Source organism: Pundamilia nyererei, unplaced genomic scaffold (genome assembly GCF_000239375.1).
Source record: "Pundamilia nyererei isolate P.nyererei 1_Seehausen unplaced genomic scaffold, PunNye1.0 scaffold00215, whole genome shotgun sequence".
NCBI lineage: Eukaryota > Metazoa > Chordata > Actinopteri > Cichliformes > Cichlidae > Pundamilia > Pundamilia nyererei.
The window spans coordinates 905153-915693 of NW_005187616.1; the positions used below are offsets into that span (position 1 = coordinate 905153).

General features: G+C 39.3%; 2 protein-coding genes across 2 annotated transcripts; both read right to left on the minus strand.

Moving 5' to 3' along the window:
• Nucleotides 1-1785: 1785 nt before the first annotated feature.
• LOC102206817 (lysozyme C-like) lies at nucleotides 1786-3838 on the minus strand. Its single transcript, XM_005748179.1, has 4 exons — nucleotides 3667-3838; nucleotides 2423-2581; nucleotides 1991-2069; nucleotides 1786-1895 (listed from the first exon to the last, which is right to left on the minus strand). The coding sequence occupies exons 1-4, from the start codon at nucleotides 3794-3796 to the stop codon at nucleotides 1829-1831; spliced, it is 435 nt and encodes a 144-aa protein (XP_005748236.1). The 5' UTR covers nucleotides 3797-3838; the 3' UTR covers nucleotides 1786-1828.
• A 2839-nt stretch (nucleotides 3839-6677) lies between these two features.
• Nucleotides 6678-9434, minus strand: LOC102207106 (lysozyme C-like). Its single transcript, XM_013914668.1, has 4 exons — nucleotides 9267-9434; nucleotides 8794-8952; nucleotides 6929-7007; nucleotides 6678-6845 (listed from the first exon to the last, which is right to left on the minus strand). Exons 1-4 carry the CDS (start codon nucleotides 9391-9393, stop codon nucleotides 6779-6781), a joined length of 432 nt encoding a protein of 143 aa, XP_013770122.1. The 5' UTR covers nucleotides 9394-9434; the 3' UTR covers nucleotides 6678-6778.
• Between the last annotated feature and the right edge of the window lie 1107 nt (nucleotides 9435-10541).

Sequence of the window (10541 nt, forward strand, 5' to 3'; positions counted from 1 at the left end):
TTTTGTTTTTATTTTGTTTTATTTTGCGAGTTGGTTATTAGACGCTGCTCCAGCCAGCCAGAGAATCCCCCGCCGCCCCGCCCTCTCCTCCCTGTGCCGCAAGCAGCAGGCGCACCTCGCAAACTAGGGCGCCCTTACTCCCAGCAAATGAGCGATAGAAAACTGATCGGAGCCTATGCCATCCCTAGTATGCGCTGGCATGACGTCGGGGCAGCATGAGTACGAGCAATTTTTTCAATTTTCTCCCACCACGATGCCGCCCCGGGCAACCGCCTGTGTCGCCCGTATCAAAAATCGCTACTGACTGCATCTGCAGACTGTAGACGGAAAAGAAGAAAGTATTCCACTATAGGTTTGTGAAATCTGATTTTGAACCATCATATTGAGCAAGGTCCAAATAATCAAATCCACTAATTGTTTCCCATATGGAAAAGAAATATAAAAAACTTATCAGATGCATCAGATGTGGCCTACTTCATATAGTGAATCATATAAGGCTTATATGATTTACTCATGAAAGTGCCCACTTTCATACATTGTTTTAGTAAGTATCCAAAACATAAAAGTTTCATTTATATAATTTTTCAAGGGATCTTATATATGTTTTCACTCTTGTATGCTTTTCATACAAGTTTCACACAAGACAGATACAAACTTTACAAGATTTATATATATCTTTTCCATGGGAAACATCTTTAAAAAACTGTTGTTGTTTATTAAAGATTTTAGCTGATAGGTGCTGCTTAAGCACATGCTCTGCTACAGTCCACCAACCCATCCAGGGTGCAACTGCTTCTCACCCAACAGTGTGTGAAATAGTCTCAACAGTTAATCTAACGATTTGTGTTTCTGGACACAAATTTCACAGAATTTCCCAACATGCTTTGTGGCCTTGAACAAGACTCTTGTGAGCACCTCTGTCAAAGCAAAAGTTTTTGCACATTGCTGGTCTGTAGCATCCCCAGTACTAGACATCCCACTAAATTCATCCCAAGGTCAGACAGTGCAAGAAGCCCATTCTCTCTAAAAAGAACATGGCAGCACTACTTAGGCTTGCCAAGCTGCATGTGAACCATCTATGAGACTTTTGGAACAATGCTCTTTTGACAGATTAGATGTGGAGATGTTTGGCCGTATTGCATAATACCACATTTGATGAAAACCAAACACAGCACATCGGCGCAAACACTTAATACAAAGCGTGAATTAAGGTGATACAAGAGTAACGATTTGGGGTTGTTTTGCAGCCACAGTACAAGGGCAACTTACAGCCATTGAATTAACCAGGAACTCCTCTGACCCAGTCTATAACAGAATGACTGAAAAAGAAAAGAATTGACATGTTACACTGCCCAGGATAAAGTCCAACCTGATTCAAAGGTGGGACCTTAAGTGCATAAACGAATACCCACAAACTAAATAAACTGAAGCACTGTTGTGAAGAAGAGAGGGCCAAAATTTCTCCACAACAATGCGAGAGACTGAGACTCAGATAGAGAATGATTAATGATTCAAGCTACTGAAGCTACTGTACTTAAGTTTTCATAAGGCTAATTTTCCAGTCTGTGTTACTAGCCTAGAATAAGACAACCTAATTGTAAAGAGTTAGGAGAACAATGAAATGTAAAAAACAAAACAAAACATAGTCCCAATCTTCTAATGGTAAGCCATACAAACTGAAAGTCAAGATTTAAACTGAATTTATTGGTTTTAGTAACTAAGTATATTTTACTTCTTTAAAATCAAATATGGAAACAGTTTGAATGTTTTAGAAGATAATGGGGACATTTTATTATGCCGATGACACCCTCTTGTTTCTATGTGTTGATTAAAGACCGCATCCATCCAAATAGGGTGTGAGATCACGACCTTGACAGTGATTACGCCATCCATACCTGAAACCAGACACGCAGTTAATCCTTTCACAAATGACTGACTATCCAGAAAAAGCAGGACCATCAGTTTTTAGAATCACATCATTCATTCTTACCAGGCTGCGATGCCTTGGGGGTCTGTAACAACACGTTTGGCGCAGTTGATTGCCACGGTGACATCATCACTTAAAAGGTCTGTGATTAAAAAAAGTAAATACATGATGGCTATTAAGATGTGATGATTGAGGTAAAACAAGTACAACACAGGAGAAAAGGTATTAATCCATCCACTTTGACACACGTTTTATTGTATAAGCTTGGAAAACAGTGAAGTACAAAGAAAAACTTTAATTTTATCTCTAGTGGGCTGGACCAGTATAACCTTTGCATAATAACTGATAGAAGATGTGATTTTCTCAGTAATAATGCTTTTTATGCAGATCTTTAGGTTCTTTGCTTGGATGAAGTTCTAACAACCCCTCATGCCATGAACCAAACTTAAACCTTGGTATCATTCAGATCACAACAAGACCTGGCTCATCACTGACCCTTGCAATTGATTTGGCATCCATTTCTGAAAGACATGATTTTGTCATTGCACCACCAGCGATTATTAATCTGAAAGATGCCAAAATCAGTGGATCCATCGTTGTTGTGGTGCGTCTTCATGGTGTCGTAGCCTGACTCCCATTTGGTCAGGCAAACCCCTGCAGACAAAACAGGAGACATGGACTCCTGAAATCTAAACGTCAGGTATTAAAACCAACACTTTCTCATTTATCCACTTTTTCTCATCAGAATCACATTTTTATCATATTTGAAGACCAAACTAATAGTGTTCCACTGTGTTTTTTTCTAACTAGGTACACTTTCAGTGCAATGGCAGTTTTTTTGGGATTATTATCATGCTGAAAACTGAAGCCTTACCAATCAGAGTTCTTCCAGATGGTATTTAATGGCAGATTAAACCCTGAGGACAGTCGTGTTGGAGAGTTTGTCAACATGGATGGAATCATGAATGCAGAAAAGTACCATCAAACATGACAAAGCCTCTACCATGTTTTACGGATGCCCGTTCCAAACCCGCTCCATTTCCAGGGGCAGCTCAATCGTTCACGTCTAACCCAACGAATATACTTTTAAACTGTCACTGGTCTAACCTTGCTGCACAAGGAAATAGCTTCTGATTGGATCACTTCCAAGCTTGTCCCACACTTCTATGCAACTTAATTAGTTCTGCTTAATATTTCCAAGATTTAACATCTCCAAGATTTTTTTTAATCTCATTTTCATTCGTTGACAAAAGTGTCAGTACATTTCATCACAGTTTTTGTCCTCCTTCGTTTGTTTATATTTAGTTATTGTTTTATTTATTTTTTTAGGAAAAAAGTTTGTTGAGGAAAACTGTGATGGAAATTAATGGTCAGCTACATTAACACTGATCCATAAGACCTGTTTTCACTTCTTTATGCCTGTCTAATTGGGTCATTTCTGGCATTTTTGTAAATTCGACCAAAGAAATGGGAACAAATGATGTGTTTTTGCAACAGACTGAACGTAACGTAAAGTAACAAGCTGTAACAAGTATGGTAAAAATGGCCTGTATTTGTATAGCCCTTTACTAGTCCCTAAGGACCCCAAAGCGCTTTACACATCCAGTCATCCACCCATTCACACACACATAGTGTGTGTATCATAACAAGCTGATCGTAAAGTGCCTAGCATGGGATTCACATGTGAAGTCATTTAGCTCTTGTGTGTGAGACCAGGCAGTCTGACAGGTCATACTCACAGTCAGCCAGACTGACATCGCGGTAGCCGTCCATTCCACTATCCTTCAACTTGTGGGCCCATTCACAGCGCTGGAAGCGTTTAGCGTTCGCTACAGCCACCAAGAGCAAAAAGAATAGACTTTTCATCATGGTGTCTCTGCTGGTCTGAATTTGTCCAAAGCTGTTGCTGAGTTTTCTGAGTTGTAACTGTCTAGGTTCAGATAAGAGGACCTGAGCATGAGTCACGCAAAAGCAAATAGCAAGCAATGGTGGGTTCATGGTTACAAATTCCAGACAGACAAACAAAGCAGATCAATCAGAGTGAGACAAACTGATGTTTGAGGAAGGTTTTTTTTTTTTTTTTTAAAGCAGTTCTAATTAATGGCAGAAACAAAGCATACAAAGCTTTATTACTGATTTTACACCACAGGACCATATGAATCATACCATGAATATAATATTGCACTAAAAAAAGACTAAAATATAAAATGCTTTTAAAATTGAACACAATAATGGATACAACTTGAAGTTGCCACATTTCAGTCCAAATGTAAGTCAAATTTTATTCTAATTTCCAGATATTTCTCAAAAAATAACAAGCATTTATGTAGTTACCCAGTTATAGCTCAAACAGTGAAAAATAATGTAAAGAATTAAAAAAGAAATCATTAAGTCATCACTGGTGTATGGAAGCCCGTTTAAGCCACTAGAAAAAAAGTATCCATAACTCAAAATTTCAACTTATTAACTCGAAATTTTGAGAAAAGTAACTCGAAATTTCGAGTTAGCTCTGCCAATCAGTAATCTATGTGAATGACATCATTTTCTTGTTAGGAAGGATATGGCGCATGCAGAAGTGGGGGAACCTATATAGATGACAACCGGAAGGAGCATGTTTGGAGGCGTGGTGTCATGGTCCTGGGTCTGTGACCCAGTGCTTTTGGTTGTGTACTTTTACTTTTAATAGTTTTATGTATTATGACTGTTGTTTTGGGTTTCCCAGGGTTTACTTGTGTTCCCTCTGTTTGGTGTCATCCCTGCTTGTGTATCCCCTTTAGTGTAGTAAGGTCTCTGTGTTTAGTCTGCGTCTCTGAGTCTGTGTCATTATGTGCATGCGTTTCCTGTTTTACTTTGAAGGTCTCTGTCTGATGTCAGTGCGTTCCGTTTACGTTTCCCCTGCCTCGTCAGCTGTGATGTCTCCCAGGTGTGTTTCCCTCCTGTTTTCCATCCCCTGATTGCTCGTGTGTGTATTTATAGTGTGTGTTCCCTCGTCCTCGTTGCTGGTTTGTCTGCATCTTTGTCCGTCATCCTGTGTAGTTCCCTGTGCCTCCCTGCATCTCTGTTTCTGGTTAGTTTTTCCCAGTTTAGGTTTTCTTAGTTTCATGTTCACCCTCGTCATTTCTGTTTGTATCTACATTTGTTTAATAAACTCACTTGCACCAGAGCTGCCGCTTCTTGGGTCCTAAATAATTCACACACGGCTTGCCCTGGCAACCCGTGACACGTGGTCCTGCTCCTGAAATTCCGATACATAATCTCCAATTGTTCTATCAACAAGGTCTAGAAGCCTGAAATCCTTCTTTGCAATTTACACATGCAGCCAAGTCTAGCTTGGCTGCATGTGTAAATGAGCTTGCCAGCTCCTTTAGATTGCCAGGTTAGACCATCTATCAGGCTCTGGCTGTCAGACCATAGTTTTGACACCCCTATTCACAGGAATTACCCACCAATCAGTGCCCAGCATCATTAATGCAATTATCCATCCTGCTGTCACTCACAAGTATGTCACCATATTTATCCATATATAAGCAGCATACTGCAGGTAGAAGTGGCAGATGTTGTACTAAAACATACAATTATAAATTAAAAGTAAATTCTCTTGTACATAGGTTACATTCTGTTTGGGTCTCCAAAACCTGCTGAGAGCATCACAGTTAGGGAGAAAAGGGTCAAAACTACCAGTATATAAGAAGTTGCTCTGAATAGAGAATCATAGAGTATAACAGCTTTAGCCCTTTGAGATCTTAGTCGTCATTGGTATCGACACCAACACTACTGTGTGCTTTAACTTCCTAAGACCCGAACTCTTCCACGGCATACATTTTTAATTTCTCTTTGATATTTGGGCATATTGGGGCATATGAATGTAAAAACAAAGAATTACCAAAATGTGATGTCCACATATGTGGACGCCAGGTCCTAGGAGGTTAAATATTAGAATATTATTACATTTGTCAAGCTCTCCCATGCCTGGAAGTCAGAGAACAAAGAAAGTAACAGACACCCATCAAACCTCTTCACTTGTTAGTGTCATGAACAGGTCTCCAGTTGTAGCTAAAACATGGACAGAAATCATTGAGTCATCACTGGTGATAATCCTACCCACTTGAGAAAGCAGAATTGTAATATCTAAATCATTTTTATTTATTCCAGTTATAATAATAATTATGTTATTTTCTTTTTCTCTGATTTTCGGACTTGGAAGAACAATCTAATACAATATTATTGTCATAGTACTGGGTCTGCGGCCCAGTCTTGTGTGTATTTTAGTTTTATTTTGTTGATGATTGTATTTTTCTCCATGTTTCCTGTTTTATTTTGAAGGAATCTTGTGTTCTTTGTTCATTGTATTTAGTTTCACTTCCCCTGTCCTGTCATTAGGTTCATGTCAGCCAGCTGTTTCCCCATGTGTTCCCACTTCCCCTGATCACCTCCTGTGTGGATTTATGTCCTCTGTTTTCTGTATGTCATTGTCAGGTCGTCTGTTATCCCCACCATAGTCTGTCAGTGTTTTGATAGTGTGTCATAGTTTTCATGCTTATCAACTGCCACCAGCCGAATAAAGGCTCGCTTTTTGTTTCACCTGCAACTTCTCTCTCAGTGTCTGCTCTTCAGTCCGTTCAGCAAAACACACCGGCGTATCCCGCCGTGATTATTATATATTTCAATTGAATGCTTTAGGGTTGGGGTCATGACTGATGATAACTTTCAGGGTTACATCCTAAAAAAGGTACATGAAAAGAATGAAAGCTGTGATTTTAAGTCAGTTTATTAATTTGAGAAATTACAGAAACAGAAGAAGACGGGGACATCTTATTATGCGGACGAGACCCTCCTGTTGCCGTGGGCTGACTAAACACCACATCCACTCACATAGGAGCTGAGGTCACGACCCTCACAGTTATATTGCCAGCCATACCTGAAACCAGACAAAAGTATGATTAACCAAGTAAGAGGTCAGTCAGTCAGAAACTGTTTGTCAGTTATGTGATTCATTCTTACCAGGCACTGATGCCTTGAGGATCCCGCACGACACGTTTGGCACAGGTGATTGCTGCATTGACATTATCGCTCAAAAACGCTGTGACCAAATATGGGGAAAAAGGACAGCAACGTAAAAATCAAAAGTGTAAAACATCAAAATTGTAGCTGGCATTGCTGAAACTGAGAAAAAAGTGAGTCAAATGACAATATTAAAATTTAGTCAACTTAGGACATAATGAGACAGGATTTTAGGTGGTTTGAAGCAGTTTCTTGCAGTATTGTGAGTGCTGCACTGGTCTGCCATTAAGGAGAGTACCCCAAACTTAGAAATGTCCATGTACAGTTTCATTTACATTCTCAACCTAAATAACTAATAATCTGTGTCAAGAATTTAAGAATTAACCAATGTTGAACTAGCTTGAATGCAAAACTGTTCTGAAAAGTGTACACTCTTCTCATTTTAATTTAATTGCGATGTTATTGTTCTTGTAAAAGCAATGTTGAAGAAATCAGGGCAAAAGCCTGTAGCCCTCAGCTGTTCCAACAGCAGTAGTCAACTTCAAATCTAAAATAAAAATTAACACAAAGCAAAAGTGGTCTTAAGACCAGTATTCACAGACCAATAGAGTATTAACGTAAACATTTTTTTATCTCCTGTGCAGCAGTTTATAACCACCTGTATCTGCTGCTATAAGGATAGAGGCAGATACAAGTGACAGAAAAGACCAATCATGGACAGTACCAATGTTGCACTTAACATGCTGCTTTTTACTAAGAGTAATTTCCCATGCACAGAGGTAAGTATTTGAGAAGTAAGAGCGTTTTTTTTGGAGGGATAGAGGGTATACAAAAGTGTCTACTTCTGTAGCCAGCATACACAGAGCATCCCATTGGAGTTTTGATTCATTAAATCCTGAATCGATTTTTAAATATAAATGTATTTTTCCAGAAATGTCAGAATCTTAGGTTGAAGCTCAGCAAACTGTTTCAACAGCTGCCAAACGGCTAAAACAGGCAATGAGAACAGGTAAAATGATTGCGCACAAAGATGTAAGCACAAAGTGTGGATCGTTCACCTGATGGCACGTACGCACGACACCCCATTGGGTGCTGAAAGCTGACATCTCACAGATTCTGCAGCTTCAGGTTTCGTCACTCTCTGACCAAAATTCACTGAACCAACAGCAAAAGAAGATCAAAACTACGCTTCATGTTTGAAAAACATTGTCATTAATCCCCTCTTACTTTGGCTGTTTTGCTTCCACCATGATAAAAATCTCTCTCTCTCAGTGTACTCAGAAACCATTTACCATCAAAAAGCTCTACTTTCTGCATGAGTCGCTTATTACAATATTTATGCTCAGATATCATCTGGTGTGATGCTTACACCTCTAATGAAGTCTAACAAGTGTCAGCTTTGTTTTTATACATAGATATACAATATGGATATGTACTGATAAATGATCAGAATTATAATATTTCTGAGTGAGTCAAAACTGAATCAAATTGGGGGTTGAATCGAATCAGGACCTTGCGAATTGGAATTTAATCAGTTATAGAAATCAGTGATGACCAGCCCTAGGTCTAAGTCATCATTGATAGTGTCCCCAACCCTAAACCCTTTCAACTTTAACTCATGCAGACAAGCAGAAAATGTAATATTTGTTTTATTAAATTTCCCAAGTTCTCCTAATCCTTGGCAGTCAGGAAACACCCATCAGAAACTATTCTGATTCCCCCCAAAATAATTTATTTAGCTTTTCTTTAAAGTATAAGGTAAGTGTTAGGACCTATGATGACTAACACCTCACAAGGTTAAAGATTGCCATCACTCAGACAGCAAGAGGACCTGAGCTAAAAACCTATTGAGGCTCATGACTGACCACTGCAGTCCATGTTGCATCCGTTATGCGAGTTGATGATGTAGTCATTGCACCACCAGTAGCTGTTAATCTGAAAGATGCCAAAGTCGGTGGATCCGTCATTGTTGGTGTTTTTGGCCATGGTGTTATAGTTTGACTCCCATCGGGTGAGGCAAACCCCTGCAGACAGAAAAAAAGAGCTGGAGGTATAGACAACTTGAAAGCTAAGTGTCAGGTAAACTAAAATTTACCTGTTTTTCATATATTAATGCTTGGTCAGAATCACATTCTTGACAGATTTTAAAAACTAAGGTTACACAAGTTGGAAGATAGATCGGTAAGTTGGACTCTCTGCGCACCAATATTATTAAAAAGCAAGTAGGTGAAAATTCCACATATGGGTAACCATGACCTTACCCTTAACATGGCATTGGTAACAATGTACAAGTTAAGAATGATCTTGCATTTTCCTAAGCTGACATGCTGGTACTCACAGTCGGCAAGGCTGATTCCATAGTAGCCATCCATGCCATTAGCCTTGAGCGTGCGGGCCCATTCACAGCGCTCGAAGATTTTGGCGTTGGCCACAGCCAAGAAGAGCAAAACCAACAGACTCCTCATGATGGTATTTTTCCTTGTCCGAATGTGTCCACAACTGCTGCTGCTTCCCTTTTTATAGCCAAAAATGCTTAGTTGCAAATGGTGTTGATTTCCAGGCTCAGATAAGAGGTCCCCAAAGGACAGCATAAGGGAAGGGTTGCATCAAAGTAGAAAAGCAAGCAATGGTGGGTATATGGTTAAAAAATAGAGCTTGACAAACAAAGCATATCGATCCAGCTGAGAAGGATCCCAAAGCTCTGAAAAGTGTATTTAAAAAAAGGGTCTAACTAGATAAGAGCACCCAAATACCCACAAGGGAACGGTTAGGTGAAAGTGGAAAAGCAAGCAATGGTGGATTTATTCTTAAAAAATACAGCTGGACAAACAAAGCATATTGGTCAAGTTGAGATAGATTCCAGAGTTGTGGAAAGATTTTCCGTTTGTTTTTGCAACACATGAGACCACATTTTCCTCAAACAAACATCATGTTTGATTCAATAAGCCTAAAGTAGCCTTAAACATTCAACCAGTGATTTTAAATTCATCTATCAGCTCCTTAAAATGACCACAAAAACAGAAAATTATCAAAATCTCTCTTCAATCCTTGAAATAATAAACAGTGAAAGTAGAGATTTTAACTGAGTTTAACATTATTAATTTCAATGTGTTTCCTTAAAAGGAGAAACAGTTGTAATGATTCCATCTGCTGCAGAGAAAGATGGGGACATTTTGTCGATGATCAGGGCCGTGCAGAGAGATGTTTGAAGGGGCACATAGGCTGAATAACAACAATCCACATTCATCAAGAATAATAATATGGAATCACATTACACTATATCATTATCATCAGGTGGGGACAATGCAAAGCAAACGTCGACTATGTTTTACCTGATTGGGTACAATGTTGCTGTTGTGGGGTTGTTGCTGCTCCTGCTGCTGATAGTGCTGGAGGGCAGGGCTGTGTTGATCTGAGACTGCAGGCATTCAAAAGTCCATAGGAGAAATGGTAGCTTATTAAACAAGTGTTATGAGAGAATAATAAAATGCAAAGTTTGGTGACAGCGCTTGGAACCACAAGGCAACAGATTCAAAAAAAAAAACAAACTGTGGGAAATAAACTAGGCTCTGCCTGTGAATCCCTCTTTGCCTCTCTTTCTCCTTCCATCTCC

Excerpts from the sequence above, each read along its gene's own strand:
- LOC102206817 (XM_005748179.1), bottom strand. The coding sequence starts at position 3,796 with ATGATGAAAAGTCTATTCTTTTTGCTCTTGGTGGCTGTAGCGAACGCT. Across the intron at positions 2,582-3,666 it reads CGATGTCAGTCTGGCTGACT|GGGTTTGCCTGACCAAATGG; the intron begins GTGAGTATGACC and ends TTTTGTCTGCAG. Across the intron at positions 2,070-2,422 it reads ATGCCAAATCAATTGCAAGG|ACCTTTTAAGTGATGATGTC; the intron begins GTCAGTGATGAG and ends TTTTAATCACAG.
- LOC102207106 (XM_013914668.1), bottom strand. The coding sequence starts at position 9,393 with ATGAGGAGTCTGTTGGTTTTGCTCTTCTTGGCTGTGGCCAACGCCAAA. Across the intron at positions 8,953-9,266 it reads TGGAATCAGCCTTGCCGACT|GGGTTTGCCTCACCCGATGG; the intron begins GTGAGTACCAGC and ends TTCTGTCTGCAG. Across the intron at positions 6,846-6,928 it reads CCTCAAGGCATCAGTGCCTG|GTATGGCTGGCAATATAACT; the intron begins GTAAGAATGAAT and ends GTCTGGTTTCAG.